The 17,805-nt window shown below is 38.3% G+C and overlaps 1 protein-coding gene across 1 annotated transcript in view; it reads left to right on the plus strand.

Moving 5' to 3' along the window:
• The window catches only part of Kdm5a (lysine demethylase 5A), a 69,440-nt gene that overhangs the window by 33,796 nt on the left and 17,839 nt on the right, over positions 1-17,805 (plus strand). Inside the window, exons 13-19 of the mRNA XM_028761137.1 lie at positions 238-357; positions 4,071-4,265; positions 7,699-7,880; positions 8,401-8,525; positions 9,186-9,336; positions 10,862-10,976; positions 14,615-14,970. Of these exons, the coding sequence (XP_028616970.1) occupies positions 238-357; positions 4,071-4,265; positions 7,699-7,880; positions 8,401-8,525; positions 9,186-9,336; positions 10,862-10,976; positions 14,615-14,970 (1,244 nt within the window). The remainder of the gene's footprint in view (positions 1-237; positions 358-4,070; positions 4,266-7,698; positions 7,881-8,400; positions 8,526-9,185; positions 9,337-10,861; positions 10,977-14,614; positions 14,971-17,805) is intronic.

The following is a 17,805-nucleotide window of genomic DNA, read 5'->3' on the forward strand; positions in this document are numbered from 1 at the left end:
CAAGCTCCTCTACAAAGAGTTCAAGAACAGGCAGAGCTACACAGAGAAACCCTGTCTCTGGGGTGAGGGGGTGGGGGGAAGAAAGCAGAGTTGTAGCTGTTTCTTAAATCCTTATATTTTTGATATTTATAAGGTGATGTTCTGTTACTTTTAATTTTAGAAAATATTTTTGAAATGATCTGAGTCGGACTGTCTTATTTCCTCCCATTTTAATCTCTGTTCCTATTTTACATTTAGGTGTACAGGACTAATCAGTGTGCTGGAGAGTTTGTGGTGACATTTCCTCGTGCCTATCACTCTGGATTTAACCAGGGATACAACTTTGCCGAAGCGGTGAACTTCTGTACTGCTGACTGGGTCTGTTCTATAGCACGTGGCTGTTGTACGTCTACTAACACCCCTATAAAATACAGTATTTTACCTAGCTGGGTTTTGGGTAGAGCCCATGAGTATTTCAAGGTATATTGGAGTAGGTATTATAATTTAGAATTTTTGTTGCATTCCTTATTCATTATTTTCCCTAGTATGTTTGCAATTAAATGGGCATTTACTTGTTTGTCTTTTCTGAGGGAATAGATGTGTTTATTCTAGTCTTTGTTTTCTCTGAGCTCCTTTAGATCTTAAAACATAAATGATGGGACTGGAGAGACAGCTCAGTGGTTGAGAGCAGTGGCTGCTTTTCCAGAGGACCCAGGTTCAATTCCCAGCACCTACACAGCAGCTCACAACTCCAGTTCCAGGGGATATGTCACCCTCACATAGACATATATGCAGGCAAGACACCCAATGCACATAAAATAAAAATAAATAAATCCTTTAAAAACATGTATAAATGAAACAATTGCTATATCAAAACACAACTAGTGGCTACGTCATGTTGATTGAGAAACGACTGGCAAAGACTGAATGAATACTTATACATACTGTCTTTATTTTCAACCCCCAGTAATGCTGGGTTCTTTGTCTTTTAACACTTTTGGTGTGGGAACACTCTAGTAAAACACTGATCTTAAATTTTCTGTGGACAATTTAATTTGTTACATTTCATTACTAGTCAGTCATACAAAAAAACATAATAATAAAATGGATAGTATTTTGTATTTGGCATGGAACCTTGCTGTGTTTCCTAGCCTGCCCTTGAATAACACTGGGCATGGACTATGAGCTGTCTTTTTTTGGTCCAGTATTTTAAAACTTCCATATTTGGATGTGGAAACACATAATACAGTGTAATTAAAACTCAGTTAAGGGTTTGCTTTGGGCCTGAGCTCTTTTGAAAAATAACTAACATTAATTAGGATTTACAAGATACTTGATAGATACAGGGCAGGATACAGGATGATTCAGGTAAGAGGTGGAGATGATTTTTAATGTCTTTAACATGATCACTAATATGCATTTTCATCCATCCATTCATCCATCCATCCATCCATCCATCCATCCATCCATCCATCCATCCATCTGAGGCAAGGTCTTACATGTAGCCCTAACTGGCCTGGAATTCACTATGTACACTAGGCTGACCTCAAACTCAACAAAGATCCACCTGCCTCTGTTTTCTGAGTGCTGGCCACCATACCCAACAAATACTGATATTTGATCTCAAGAATCTCTCAATTTTAGTGGTCCTAAGATTTTTGAATTTTGTTGTGTTTTCTACATTTATTTAGTGTGTGTGCTGCAGCATGCATGTGGAAGTCAGAAGACTGACTGGTCCCAACTGGTTCTTCTTCTACCACGTGGGTCCCAGGGGTTGAATTCAGATTATCGAACTTGGCAGCAAAGTGCCTTTACCTCCTGGTCCATCTCATCAGCCCAAAGGCCTAAGTTTCACCTCATGTGTCAAGAGACTAATAGCTTGACTTACCCAACTTTAAACAACTTAAATGTTTTTTTTGTTGTTGTTGTTTTTTGGTTGTTTTTTTTTTTTTTTTTTTTTTTTTGGATTTGTTTTTCGAGACAGGGTTTCTCTGTGTAGCCCTGGCTGTCCTGGAACTCACTCTGTAGACCAGGCTAGCCTCGAACTCTTGAACTCGGAAATCTGCCTGCCTCTACCTCCCAAGTGCTGGGATTAAAGGCATGCGCCACCACCGCCCGGCTAAGATTATTTATTCATATTAGTATTCTGTCTTTCTGTATATCTGCATGACAGAAGAGAGCTTCAGATCTAATTATAGAAGGTTAAGAGTCACAGTGTGGCTGCTGGGAATTGAACTCAGGACCTCTGGAAGAACCAGTGCTCTTACCCACTGAGCCATCTCTCTGTTCCAGCAATCTTCTTAACTTAAATGTTAATAGTTGAGAGTTGTTCATTCTTTTAAGGTGAAGGTTGTGGTTGCAATAACTATCAGTTCTGGCTTCCTCATATGTTATTATCATTGAGGACTGAAAAAAAAAAAAACAAAGCCCACAAACAAACCAGTTTGGGTCTACTTTTTATTGTAGCTATGTAAGGAATGCTTAAAGAGTTAATGTTTAAGAATAAAATATGAGTGAGGCCTAGTGTCTCATCCTAGCACTTGGTAGGTTGAGGTACAAGAATTCCTGTGAGTTTGAGGTCAGGCTGGACTACAGTGTAAGACACTGTGTCAGAAACCCTGAAGGGGTATAGGTTAAGATGCAAAGGAGTTGTATGCCATTACTGGACAGTTATAGCCACAAGTTCAAAATATGTTTTCCTGGTTTCATTTATTGAGTATAATAACACTGCTTGGTTCAGATAACTGTCTCATACACTCTGTGAGTCTGATTCCTCTCTGATTCCTTTTTTTTTGTTTCTTTGTGTTATACGTTTTTAAATACGAGCTCTAGCCACCATAATTTTTCTGCTGAGCATAGGAAAGATGAAATGAGAGTGTGTGTAGTTTATATCATAATTTGGTTTACAAACTGGCTATAGAAATTTTCAGACATCATCTTAAGGAGACTTTGTATTTGGCTTTTTATTTTTTGGTGATGTGTGTCTAACCCAGGGCCTTGTGCTTTCTAAGGCATGCGGTACCAATGAACTACATCTCCAACTACAGAGTATATCTGTTGATTTTTGAAAAGTGGTCATTTATAGCCTGTATAGCTTTTACTGTTAGAGAAAATAAAGTGTATTATTTAGTGATTTCACAGTTTTGAAATCTCTTTCTGCAAGGCTGGTTGTTACTAAAAGAATTTCTAGAGGCTAGAATCTAAATCAATCATTGCTGTGGTTCTTATTTTTAAAAAGTGACAAATCAGATTATGTAAATTGCTTAAATAAATAAGTAATTTTTTTTTCTTTTTCATTTTTTCCTTTTCTGATAATACTTTTCTTGTTTTGTGGAATCTTAAGTTTTGAATACTTCCACTTAATATTTTAGCTTGAACTTTAAAATTTTTTGTAATATTTTTTCTTTGCATTTAAGGGTAGCCCTGTGTTAGACTGGTTTCAGTGTTTGCTATCTCATATAACTTCAAGATACTTCACTATTTCTTTCTCCCTCTCCCTCTCCCTCTCCCTCTCCCTCTCCCTCTCCCTCTCCCCCTCCCCCTCCCCCTCCCCCTCCCCCTCTCCTTCTCTCTCGTCTTATCTGCCCTGAACTTAGCTCAAATGAGCAAAGGATGGCTTTGAACTCATGATGTTTATACTTCCACTTTCCAAATGGTGGAATTATAACTTTGTGCCACTCTGTTCTTCTCTTCAGTTTTTTTGTTTGGTTTGGTTTGTTCCCCACACCCCAAAACAGAACAGTCTCTCTATGTAGAAGAGGCTGGTATCAAACTCAGAGATCTTCCTGCCTCTACCTCCTGAGTGCTGGGATTAAAGACCTGCATTACTAGACCTGAGTCTCTTTAGTTTCTTCCAGTACACAGTGAGTTCAAAAATTGGCAGCTTAGGGCAGAAACTTAGCATCTCAGTTTATAGACATTGTCTGTGGAAAAACCTGTGAAATTTTAGCTGGCTTACAAAGAATTACAGTTAATGTTATGTCTTTTGTTCAGATGGGATTTATCTTCTTTATAATAAAAATGAGTACCTGAAAGTAAATTAAAGCCTGTGTTAGGACATATAATTTAATTCTGAAATCTGTTGTTTTCAGTTGCCCATTGGACGTCAGTGTGTAAATCACTATCGACGGCTGAGGCGCCATTGTGTCTTTTCACATGAGGAACTCATTTTTAAGATGGCAGCAGACCCAGAATGTTTAGATGTGGGTCTGGCTGCCATGGTATGCAAAGAGTTGACTCTCATGACTGAAGAAGAAACACGATTAAGGGAATCAGTTGTTCAGATGGTGAGTATGCTGAGTAGATTCTTTCTTCCTTCTTTTAAAAAGTCGTTGTGGTTTGTTTTGTTTTTCCTTAGGAATTTTATATATAGGAACTGTATTTCCTTTATTACCTGTTCCTCCTTTTAACTCCTCCTATAGCTCCACCACCACCACCTGCCTCAAGTTCATGGCCTCTTTTTCTTTTTTTTTTGGTTTTTCGAGACAGGGTTTCTCTGTGTAGCCCCGGCTGTCCTGGAACCCACTCTATAGACCAGGCTGGCCTCGAACTCCGAAATCCAAGTGCTGGGATTAAAGGCGTGCGCCACTACTGTCCGGCTTTCTTTAATTATTATTGTTACATATGTATAAATACAACCTGCTGAGTGTATTTAGAGTTGCTTGTATTTACATGGTTTTGGGGCTGACTAGTTAGTATTAGATAACCAATTAGAGAACTCATTTCTGGGAAGACTGATTGTCCCTCTCTAAACAGTCATTAGCAGTCACCTAGGAGTAGGACTTTGTGAGATTGCCCCTTCTATGTTGGTATATCATCTGGTGGTGTTATTGTTCAGGTCTTGTATAGGTTATCGTGACTGCAGCTTCTCTGTCATATTTAGAAGGCACAGAAGATACTCTGGTTATCTTCCTTTCCTTGCCCCTCTTCCATGTTGTTTTCTGATCTCTTAGGTGTAGAGTTTATTAGGTCTGAACAACCCACAGTCAACTGTTGTCTCCATTTTGTCTAATTAATGACTTTAATAATGGTCTCTGCCAAAAAGAAACTTCTTTGATGAGGAGTGGAAGCTACATTTAGTCTGTGGATATAAAGCTAAGTATTTAGAATGCAGCTAGAAATTATCCTGGTTTAGGAAAGTAATAGATCCTTTTAAGGCAGTTGGCAAGGTTTACAAGGCTTTAATTCCCTCCTAGTGAACAGGCTTTAAGTTCAATTAGGCAGCTGTTAGTTACTGTCAGGATATAAGTACCACTATTGAACCTTCGGTGATACCTGCTTTGTTGATCATTGTGCTTCGTAAGTGTCACAGCTGGGTAGGACTGTTGATTGCTTTTCTCCTTTGACAGCCTGTGTAAATCCTTCTGGTACCATGAAAGTTAGGCCTCAGGGGGAAGGCTTCTTAGATAGATCACACTTGATTCCTTTTAGTCCTCTTTCTAAAGTGTATGGCATCTTCAGCAATAGGGACTTACCTTCAACTTCTTGGAGGCAAGCAAGGACATTAGCCTATTTTCTTTTGAGAGTCACATAGACTTACTTGACCAGCAACTCTTTTTCATGTCTAGTACTGGGTTTCTTATTAGAAGTGTGGCACTTAGGGGGAACATTATCACTCCAAGGGTCATGTAACTTTATTTAAACTGTGTGTGTACATTTATGTATATTATAAACAGTTTGATTCTCTATGGCTTTTACAAATAGCCTTAGTGTTACTTATCCCTCTTCTGCTCCAGTATTGTCTCTGTTTTTTTCCCATGTCTCCCGTTTTGCTCCTCATGGCACCTGTACTGCTATTCTCTAGAGTTGTTCCCACACTATCATCACCCTCTGTGATCCAACTGTACTTTGCTGGTTTCTGTGGTTAGTTCAGGTTATATACTTACATTTGAAGATTCGGAGCCAGGGACCACAAATAAGAGAGATCTTGCAGTGTTTGTCTTTCTGAGTCTGGGTTACCTCATTCAGTGTAATGCTTTCTAGTTCTTTTAATTTACCTGCAAATTTTATGATTCCGTTTTTCTTACAACTGAATAGTATTCCATTGTGTATATATGAACATTTTCATTATCCATTCATCAGTTGAAGGATATTTAGGTTGTTACTATTTCCTAGGTAATGTGACTAGAGCAGCAATAAACATAGGTGAGCAAATTACTGAGGAAAAGAATGTTCAGTCCAAGCTGGGTGGTAGTGGTGCACGCCTTTAATCCCAGCACTTGGGAGGCAGAAGCAGGCGGATTTCTGAGTTCAAGGCCAGCCTGGTCTACAGAGTGAGTTCCAGGACAGCCAGGACTACACAGAGAAACCTTGTCTTGAAAAACCAAAAAAAATCCGATCTCCATATAAAAAAAGAATGTTCAGTCCTTTGGGCATATGCCAAATAATGATGGGTCATAAGGAGATTTATTTTCAGCTTTTTAAGAATTCTCCAACTGACTTCCAGAATGTCTGGACTCTGCAGTCCCACCAGCTGTAAATTGAGGGTTCTTCTTTCCCCATATCCTTGTCAGTGTTTGTGGTCAGTTGTTTTTTGTTTCTAATATATATGAGTGTTTGCCTGCATGTGTGTGTATATGCACCACATGCGTGCATGTCCCTTAGAACCATAGTTACAAATAGTTGTGAGCAATGTGGGTGCTGGAAACTGAATCTGGGTCCTCTGGAAGAACAGTCAGTGCTCTTAACCACTGGGCCATCTCTCCAGCTCCAATTTTTTGATCTTGACCATTCTGATGAGGGTAAGATTTGATTTAATTTTGGAGGGGGGTGGTGTGCATCTCTATGTGTGTATCTGTGTTTTGCTTTTGCATTGTATGTTTGCCTGATACCACAGAGGCCAAAGACATTTGTGAGCTACCATGTGGATGATAGGAACTGAACCTAGGTCCTCTTTGAGAGCAGTAAGTCCTCCTCCTCTTTCTCTTCTTCCTTCTCTTCTTTCTCTCCTTCTTCTTCCTCTTCCTCCTCCTCCTCCTCCTTTTTTGTTAAAGACAGATTCTTACTCTGTAGCTCAGGCTGGTCTAGAACTAACTATCAGGCCCAGAGTGGCCTTGAAGCTGTGACAGTCCTGGCAATCCTCTTGCCTTGGCCTTTCTAAGATTACAGATGTGAGTCACCTAGCTCTAATATTAGTGAATTTTTACTTATTTTATTTTATATGTATATGTGTGTGAATGTAATCTATTTCAGTGGTGCATGTTGAAGTCAGAGAACTCAGAAATTGGTCTTCTCTTGCTGCCTTAATGGAATCTGGACATTGAATTCAATGAGTCATTCCTTCATGCAAGCAACTCTACCTACTGAGCCATCTAGCTGGCCCTCTAATATTAATTATTTTAAATAAGAAATTAAATCTATTTTGTTTTGTTTTTCATCTAAGTTATGTGATTCCAGATTGTCAGATTGGACTACTCTGTCTTCTCTCTTATTTTTTCAAATGCTAGTTGTTTTAGGGTTTAATTTTTGATCTTTCATAATCTTTTGAGTAGTTTGTATTGGTAGAATTGTATATCTTGGTTTGGGTTTGTTTTTCTAAAGACACTATGGTTTGTTTTTTTTTTAAAGTCTCACTATGTAGTCCTGGCTGCTCTGAAATTCAGTGAGATTCATCTTCTATCTTCTGAGTACTGAGATTAAAAGAGTGCCTAATTTTTAATTTTTTTAAAGCTGTTTTATTTTCAGTTGAGACCTGATCTGATAATACAAATTATATTCTAGGGTGTTGTGATGTCAGAAGAAGAAGTCTTTGAACTTGTTCCTGATGATGAGCGGCAGTGTTCGGCGTGCAGAACCACATGTTTTCTCTCAGCTCTCACATGTTCTTGTAATCCGGAGCGACTTGTATGTCTGTACCATCCAACTGATTTGTGCTCCTGCCCCATGCAGAACAAATGTCTTAGGTATTTATTTAAAAGTTACTGCACTTTTTTTTTTTTTTGGAGATAAGGTCTCTCTGTGTAGTTTTGGCTAGCCTAGAGCTCACTATGGTAGATCAGGCTGGCCTTGAACTCACAGAGATCCTTCTGCCTTTGTCTCCTGAGTGTTGGTATAAGAGCAGTCTCTTGTTATCTGTTAAGAAACCACCTTAATGTTGTTCTTTGCTTTCTTTTCTGTTCCTAAACAAATAACATTTCATTGACTATCCACTTCCCAAATTTAAATTTCCTTTAAAATTAGCCCTAACCAGCCTAACTATAATTAGTTTCATGGCCAGTTAATGTCATGAGTTTCTATGCTGTCTGTATGCCCCCCCCCCCTCCACCCCCATCTCTCTCTTTCTCTCTGTCTCTCCACTGAAATCAGGAGTTTCTTTGATTTCTTTTTTTTTTTTCCCTTATTTTCAGGTTGTTGTATTTTGAAGCTTTTACTTCTATGTTTTTTTGATTTTTTTTTTTTTTACACACTTTTTTTTTTTTGTAGGTACCGATACCCACTAGAAGACCTCCCATCTCTGCTTTATGGTGTCAAAGTGAGAGCACAGTCCTATGACACTTGGGTGAATCGTGTTACAGAAGCATTGTCAGCTAGCTTCAACCATAAGAAAGGTTAAGTTTCCTTCTTTATTATGAAGAACTGTCACTTTAAAAAACCTTTAATTGTGTGCTTTTATTTTCCATTAACAAGTGGAAATCCTAGCTTATAATGACAGAGTTGAATATTCACTTAGTTTTCTCTTATCCATGTACTTAACAGAGCTGGTATAACTTAATTTCTCAGATTAAGTAGCAGGTATGGCTGTAGGCTATGCCTAGTTTTAAGATTATCTGCTGTGACCCAGAATGTGCTTTGTTGCTCTGACTGGCCTCAGTCTCATGACCTTTCTTTCCTTGATGCCAGTGCTGAGATTATATGACACTGCCACCACACCTAATGAGAATCTGTTTTAAATGATAAGGCTGGCTTAAAATGGGACAGATAAGTTGTAGTAGGCATTTTTTAGAGATCCAAATTTAGTTTAATGACACTGAAAGACTTTTGATTGTTTTCAATAGAGACAAATTAGGAAAGGGGAAAGGGAGGGAGAGAATAGGGCTTAGGAGACAGATGAGACCTACCTTATTTGAATGAAGTCACCCATTGGGAACAAGCATCTGGGGACTTTCAAAGCCTCGTTGTTTCTACTAGCACGTTAGTGACTTTTGAGTGAGCTCTATGACCACTGTAGAATGGCTTTTTTGTGTCTATTATCATATTTATCTTTACAGATTTGATTGAATTGAGAGTAATGCTGGAGGATGCTGAGGATAGGAAATACCCAGAGAATGATCTCTTTCGAAAGCTCAGGGATGCAGTGAAAGAAGCTGAGACCTGTGGTTCTGTGGCTCAGCTGCTTCTGAGCAAAAAGCAAAAACACAGGTAAACCAAGAAGAATGGAATTCGCCTCTGGATTCCTATTTTTTTCCGCTTTAATTAGCCTGTGAGGCCCTGTGTTCTATTTTGCTCCAGGCTATGTTTCTTCCATCTCTAGTAACTTCCATTCTTTTCCATTCCTTCCCTTTCTTCATGTTCATAAATTATCAGAAGTTCTTTAAATTTAAGCTAGTTGGAAACTACACTAAGAAAACAGCAAAAGGCCTGCTAATTTCAATGCTCAAAATAATACTAAAGTTTATGTAGAATCTTTGGGACAAAGACATAGCTGTATATTCAACTTTATCTGAAGTAACAAAATACTTAACACATAGGCTCAAATTCACAGAGATCCACTTGCCTTTACCTCCCTAGTAGTGAGATTAAAGGCATGCACCACAGCATTCAGAAAATAGAGGTCTCTTAACAGCATGGATCAAGATACTTAATAACAAAATATTTCAGTATGAATAAAATATTTTGAGTTCAGGTGATTAGCTTTATTTTCTTCCTTTTGTTAGAACTGATTTACTTTTTAAGGAGAAGTTATATTTCTAATTTCACATTTTTCTTTTCTTCAATAAACTCTTGTTCCATTCTGAAACACTCTTTGACTTGCTGTTATTCCTACATACATGGTATGCTCTTGTTTAGTGTTTGCATTTGCTTTTCATTCAGCTTGGAGTTTACTTCCTGCCATATCTTAGACAGCTTGTTTACTTCTTTTTCTTTCTGTCCTTCCTACTTTATAAACATTTTCTGTGATATTTTATAGTTACTCAATACATTTCTTCTATCTATGTGGCTATTTCTGTAGTCCTTTACATTGGATTTTAAGTTTTTATTTTTTAAATCTAATCAGAGAACCTTTGCTAGAGACATTTTCCAGTGGACATTAACTTGCTTTTAGGAAAGCTTGACCATATTTTTCTATGTCTCAGTATTATTTCATATCAGGCAGAGCTCAGACATGTTTTAAAATAAGTATACATGTAAAAGATTTTCGGGAATGAAGAAATGGCTCCATGGTTAAGAGCACTGGCTGTTTTTCCAGAAGACCCAGGTTCAGTTCCTAGCACCCCCATGGCTTCAGTTCCAAGAGATCTGATGCCCTCTGTCCTTTTTGAGCACTGTACTCATGTGATACACATATGTGCAAGCAAAACATCTATACACAGAAAATAAGAATAGCTATAGTTAAATAAAACAGATTTTTGTGATGTATTTTAGGGAGTTCAATAGTCTAAAGCAGGTCAAACCCCTATGTTCTCAATATGAGCCTCTTTAAGACACAAGGATTTCATTTTCTCGGTGGGCTTCATGTTCTACCATGGGAATCAATTTAATGTTTCAAACATATAGTAATTATAGATTAGAAGGACTGTTACTATTTCTTGATAATTATCTGGGGGGGAATTATTCAACACTAGAATTCTAGGATTACTAAGGGTTTAATTCATAGGAAAGTAGGAGCCCCATTTGATATCAGATTGACTGTATTTTTCTGTGTCTCAATATTATTTCATATCAGGCAGAGCTCAGATAGTGGGAAGACTCGGACCAAACTGACAGTAGAAGAATTGAAGGCCTTTGTCCAACAACTTGTTAGTCTTCCGTGTGTCATCAGCCAAACTCGACAAGTAAAGGTGAAACATTGTTTTTTGTTTTGTTCATGAGCTTCTGTTCCAAATTAGAATTGTATGTATAGACTAGTGTTAGGTTCTGTGTGTTCCTATGTAAGGAATCTTAGATAGCATATATATGAGATACGAGATTTAGATGTTATGATTTGAGATGTAGATAGACTACCTTTAGAAAGACAAGGCAGTCTCTCGGCTTTTTTTTTTTTTTTTTAAGTTGTTTTGCCTGTGTGTATGTCTGTGCACCATGTATGTACAGTGCTCATGGAGGCCAGGAGAGAGCATCGGATCCTCTGGAACTGCAGTTACAGGTCATTTTCTCTACCATGTAGGTACTAGGAATCACACTTGGGTCCTCTGGAAGGGCAGCCAGTGCTGGTGCTCTTAACCACTAAACCATCATTTCTCCAGCCCCTTGGTCTTTATTCCATTTAAAAATCCTAAGCTATGTATGAGTACTTCAGAATTATTCTTCTCTATGCTAATTTTGAGTAAAAATTCCATCTAACACAAATGTATTTTAACTGCAGTGTTCCTAAAAAGAACCAAGAGTATAATGGTAAGTTATAATATTCATGATCGTTTAAAATCAGGGCTCTGACATTTCTAGGACTGTTATTATTTAATGATCATAGAACAATCTTAAAGGTGGCCAGACAGTGGTGGCACATGCCTTTAAAGCAAAACAAAACAAAACCTGGCAAAGGTCTGTGTCAAGTAGTTATTCTGCATAGTTAGTAATTTTGATAGCTTTTTTTTTTTATTAACTCATCAGTTTGCAATATCTTAGTATAGGTTACATTCTTGTTGTATTGCACTTTGTTAGCTGCCTATTTTAGGAACAGTTTTCTTCTAAGGGTGCTTAAGATCCAATTAGTACCTCTTTTCTGCTTTTTCTCCCCTTTAAAAAATATTTATTTATTTATTTATTGTTCTTAGCTTGATTAACAAGTATTAGAATATATCAGCAAATATACCCCTTTCTTTAGGTGTGCCCTTTCCTGATACCTTCTTATTTGTCTGGTTTCAATAAGTATCACCTGTAAAATCTGTAGCTCTGAGATTTTTTTTTCCTGTTTTCCTTTCTACAGACCCTATGTTCTGATGCATGCTCTTTATTTCTGTAGACAGACTAAAAAGCATGGTAAAGGCCTTCTGATGAATCAGAATACTTGTTTCCTTTGTTTCCAGTGTATCTTTCATCAGTAGCTTCAAACTATATTCCACAGTAAACCTCTTATTTCTGTTAAGGTTTTCCCTGTGCCACATCTTTGTGTGTGTGCAAGCATGTGGTTTTATGTGTATGGTGTTTTGTCTGTATGTATGTCTGTAGACCACTTGCGTGCATAGTGCCCAAGGAGTCTAAAAGAGGACATCTGATTCTTTGAAACTGGAGTTAGAGATGATTGTAAATTTCTCTTTGTGTGTTGGAATCCAATCTTGGGTCCTCTGGAAAAACAGCCAGTCAGTGCACTTAGCAACTGAACCATCTCTCTGGTCTCTCTGCAATACCTCTTACTTAACTGCTTTTCTCTTTTCCTTTTTACTCATCTTAAATATAAATCAAATTAGATTCCTTTTCTATGATTAAAATTTTCTTCTGGATCGCCAGAGTTATCAAATGAAATCATTTTTTGTTTTGTTTTATTTTGGAGTCAGGGTTTTTCTGTACAGTCCTAGCTGTTCAGGAACTAGCTCTGTAGATCAGGCCGGCCTCTAACTCAGAGATTTGCCTGCCTCTGCCTCCTGGGTGTTGGCTTTAAAGGTGTGTGCCACCACCACCCGGCTCAAATGAAATCTTAACTTGATGTAATCTGTAAGACATTACCTCATCTTTCTTCTGCTTATTTAGATTTGCTACTTGTCCTTTACTCACTGTAGCAGCATACTGAGCTCAAGCGTCTCTGACAATCATGTGTTTAGTGGCTCTGGGACTGTATGTACTTCAGTTAGTAGAATGCATATATACCATGCCAGAAACCCTGGTCTCCAATATCTGATTAATAAAAAACAAAAACCACTATGGCAATTAACATCTATAATCCTGGTGCTGAAGACATAAACAATAGGATCAGAAGTTCAAGGTCATATTTAGCTACATAGTGAGTTCGAGGTCAGCCTAGAATACATGAAAACCTGCCTCAAAACAAAGTGTGGGGCACTGATTAATGTTTGCCAGGCTTGAACATTTTCTACTACATTCCCATTCCACCTCTTCATTTAATCTTTACTTTCCCTCTCCTTCCCTCCCTCCCTCCCTCCCTCCCGTATGTATGGTATGTATGCACTTACATATGTATGTTCATATGTGAACACATTTATACAGGTGCATGTGTATGTGAAGGCCAGTGGTGTCTTTTTCAACCATTCTCTTCTTAATGAGATGGGGTCTCTTTCAACTTTATTTACTGAGGCAGGGTATCTTGCTGAACGTGGAGCTCACCTGTTTAGCTCGTCAGTCCAGCCAGCCAACTTGTCCTAGAGCTTCTCTTTCTATGGCTACAATTCCTGAGATTACAAGCAGGCCACCATTTCTGCCTCATCTTTGTGTGGATCCTCACATTTATACAGCAAGCATTTTATCTACTGAGCCGTCTCCCTAATTCTTTGTTTTAGTTCTGGTTCACTTTCATATGGTTACTACTTATGCTGACTAATATGCCTTTTTTTACCTTTGGTTAGGTTGTCCTGTTTTACGTTTAGGATGTGTAACACTAATTGAAACAGGTTTATTTACATATTTACTACTATCTATATCAGAATGCATGGAGTCTATCAAGGTGGCTCAGTGGGTGGAGATACTCACCACCAGGCCAAATGAGTGCCATTCCTGATGCCTACGTAATCTATGCTGCAAACTACCTTCCACAAGTTGTCTTCTGACTTTGGCACATTCCCCTCTCCCCGTCTCCAAGAAAGAAAGAAAAAAAAAAGCAGAACAAAAGACATAAGCTGATTCTTTGATTGCAAAAGACTTAAAAAAAAAACCTTTAAAGAAACCATCTTGTTCTATACTATATGCTATAGAAATGCCTGTGTCTAAGTTAGTCAGCTTCTAATATCTATTAAATGAATCAGTCATACTTTCATTGCCATAAGAAGACATGTTTTATTGATTTAGCCATATTTTAATTAAAGACGTGGAAGCTGGTGAGGTGGCTCAATAGTACAGAGTACTGCTTGCTCTTCCTGAGGACCCAGGCGTGGATCCCAGCCCCTACATGGTTGTTTATGACCATTCTTAACTCCATTTCCAGGGGCTCTGAAACCTTCTTCTGCCCTTTCAGGGCACCAGGCACCCATACGTACATGTAGTGCACATATGCACATGTAGGTAGAATACTCATGTATGTAAGTAATCCTTTTAAAGAGTAGTGTAGAAAGAAATTAGTTACCAGGTAACATACTAAGGTTTTCAGATGTGTAAATATCTTGTGCTAGTCTGGTGAGACTGTAGGAGGACCTAGAATTAACATTAATCCTGAACTATTTATAGCATTTGCTCTTTTATTTTTTTAGTCATAATGTTGAAAATTGGGGATCAAACCCAAGGCCTTTGTACATACTAGGCAAATACTCTATAACTAGATGTATTGTCAAACAAAATCTGCTGTTTATTTTTGTTTTATTTTTTACCTTTTCAGAATCTGCTGGATGATGTAGAAGAATTTCATGAACGTGCCCAGGAGGCAATGATGGATGAAACCCCAGATTCTTCCAAACTCCAAACATTAATAGACATGGGCTCTAGTCTCTATGTGGAGCTACCTGAATTGCCCCAACTAAAGCAAGAGCTACAGCAGGCTCGGTGGCTAGATGAAGTAAGACTAACTCTATCAGATCCACAACAAGTCACGTTGGATGTCATGAAGAAATTGATTGACTCTGGGGTAGGCTTGGCACCTCACCATGCTGTGGAAAAAGCAATGGCTGAACTACAGGAGCTCCTCACAGTCTCTGAACGATGGGAAGAAAAGGCTAAGCTCTGCCTGCAAGCAAGGTGAACATGTTTTGGTGACAGTTGTCTCTTTAATAACTTAAGGGGTAGAGAGATGGTTCAGTGTTTAGAGCACTGCTTGACCTTCCAAGGGTCTCGGGTTCAAGTATCAGCACAAGGTAGCACACAATGAATTTGTAACCTCAATCCTAGAGGATCTGATAACCTCTTTTGGCCTCCATCACTCCGGGAGCATACATGGTAGTACATAGACATATATGCAAGAGAAATCCTAAGTAAAAGTGTAGATGAGATGGAGGAACATAAAGCCCGTTTCATTAACTTACATTATTTGTCTTGTGCCTTTTGACCAATCACTAGTTATCAAATTTGGCTACATGTAGAGAGGTTCAGATATGTCCAGAATATTGTGTAGTGGATGTTGTTAGGTAACTGAAATGATGAGAAATAGTATTGTTTCAAGTTCATGCTAGTAATACAATTACAAAATCAGAGTTACAAAATGCTCATTGAGGGGGAAGACTGCTCATTCAACAGCTAAGAATAAGCACTGGCTCCTCTTCAAAGGATCCCTGACTTTATTCTTAGCACCCGCGTGGTGGCTGACAACTGTCTGTAACTTCAGTTCCAGAGGATCCAAACACAGACGTGCACATAGGCAAAACACCCTTGGAAGCATTTGATAGGAAAAACTTCAGGCGACTTCATACAGTTTTGCTTAGTTAAAAGGGGCCTCTGTGTAGCCTGGATGTTTTGCTTGTAGATGCTGTGTAGAATACATACCAATATTTATTTATAACTTCTGATAGCCTAAATATTCAAATAACTATGTATCAACTGTTTGTGACAGCTCATGGAGATGGGAACATTTTAAATGGGGAAAGAGAAATGACTTTGGAATAAGAAACTAGTAATTTTTGAAACTTTCTTCTCAATTTTTGATTAAGTCACTAAACTCTGATGATTTTGCCTCAATATATTTTTATCTGTCTTTTAACTCTGTTGCCACTAGTGTAACTGTAATGATCATTATATATTTTCCCTTGAGTTTTGTAGTGTGGTGTTTGTGGAGTACCTATCAACACTATTTCTACATTCTGTAAGGACAGTAGTAAACAAGACCCAGAAGGTCCAAATTCCTATAGACCTAATATTTCAGTGAGGAAAAGAAAGGTGGATAAATGAATTTTACTTAATGTCTTGAATAAAATAAAAAGTAGTGGTGTCTGGCCAGGTAGTGGTGGTGTCTGGCCAGGTGATGGTGGCCCATGCCTTTAATCTCAGCAACCAAGAGGCAGAAGTGGGCAGATCTCTGTGAATTCTTGGCCAGCCTGATCTACAAAGCAAGTTCCAGCGCTACACAAAGAACTCTATATCAAAAAATCAAAAAAAGCCGGGCAGTAGTGGTGCACGCCTTTAATCCCAGCACTTGGGAGGCAGAGGCAGGTGGATTTTTGAGTTTGAGGCCAACCTGCTCTACAGAGTGAGTTCCAGGACAGCCAGGGCTACACAGAGAAAACCTGTCTCAAAAAAACAAAAACAAAAAAAAACAACAAAAAAACAAAAAAAAATAAAAAAAAGAGGTGGTGATACAAGTTTTCTGGATCATATCTTAGTACATTTGATCTCTTAGCATTGATTACTATGTCTTCCATTTGCCTTTTCTTTGCCACTTAAATAATGGCTTTTTTCACAGAAATAGCAGCCTTTTCCTTTTACTCTATATGAATTTCCTTGGAAATTTCATGACTTTATTTACCATCTTTGTATATATTTATATAGCAAAACTTTTCTTTTTCTTTTTTTTTTTTTTTTTTAAATGGAGGTCTTACCGTGTAGCTCTGGCTGTCCTGGAACTTTCTGTGTAGACTAGGCTAGCCTTGAACTCACAGAGATCTATCAGGTGCTGGCATTAAAGGCATACATTACCACAGTATCCTAACTCATAAAATTTTGATCGATAACAGGTTTCTTTGGTAAATGCCTTCCTGTTTTTTTTAGCTAATCCCATTGAATTTCCCCACATGCCTCCTAACAAGGAATAGAATTCATGATGATAAGACAGTGCGTTCCTTTAAAGCTTCCCACTGCTTTACATAGCGGATGTGTGAGGCTCAGAATCCTTTATGTGTTGCTGCCCAAACTCTTGTAGTTCATGTTCACTCACACGCCATCTGCTCCCTGCACCTACCATACTGTCTCCAGTCTCAAGATGAAACTGCCGACTTCAAAACACATTTTGCCCATACTTTTTTTCACTTTCTTTCATTAGGTAATATACTTGTTTAGAGCCTTGGTTAAAGCACTTTGGAGTCTCTAGGCAGAATTGTTTACTATTGCCTGTGGCTATGAGCCTGAAGTAATTTGTTCTTAGTTTTTAGTACCAGTGTAATTCTTGGATTTTGATGAATGAGAATAAGGTCTTTGTTTTGTTCATCAGTGAGTGGTCAGCATAAATGGGTTTCTGTTCTGTTGTTCCCTATGTTTCTAGCCATGCCCACCTCTGATCATTGCTTGTATTTTAGAGAGGTAGAGTAGAGGTAGTCTAGGACTAAGTAGTAAAAGGAGCCTGCAGCCAAGACTCATTCTGAATTGGTACATCCTGTGTGTCATGTGCTACATTCAATTAGTTTATGAGAAATAAGATAGTTTTCTTGTCTGTAAAATAGAAATAAAGATGGTAGCTGCTTTGTTTGCCTTGCGGGAGTATGATAAGAATTAAATGAGTGGGGGCCGGAGAAGATGGCTCAGTGGTTAAGAGCACTGACGGCTCTCCCAGAGGGTCCTGAGTTCAATTCCCAGCAACCACATGGTGGCTCACAACCATCTCTAATGGGATCTGATGCCCTCTTCTGGTGTGTCTGAAGACAGTACAGT

The sequence above is a fragment of the Grammomys surdaster genome, unplaced genomic scaffold (assembly GCF_004785775.1).
Source record: "Grammomys surdaster isolate TR1022 unplaced genomic scaffold, NIH_TR_1.0 126660, whole genome shotgun sequence".
NCBI classification, from domain to species: domain Eukaryota; kingdom Metazoa; phylum Chordata; class Mammalia; order Rodentia; family Muridae; genus Grammomys; species Grammomys surdaster.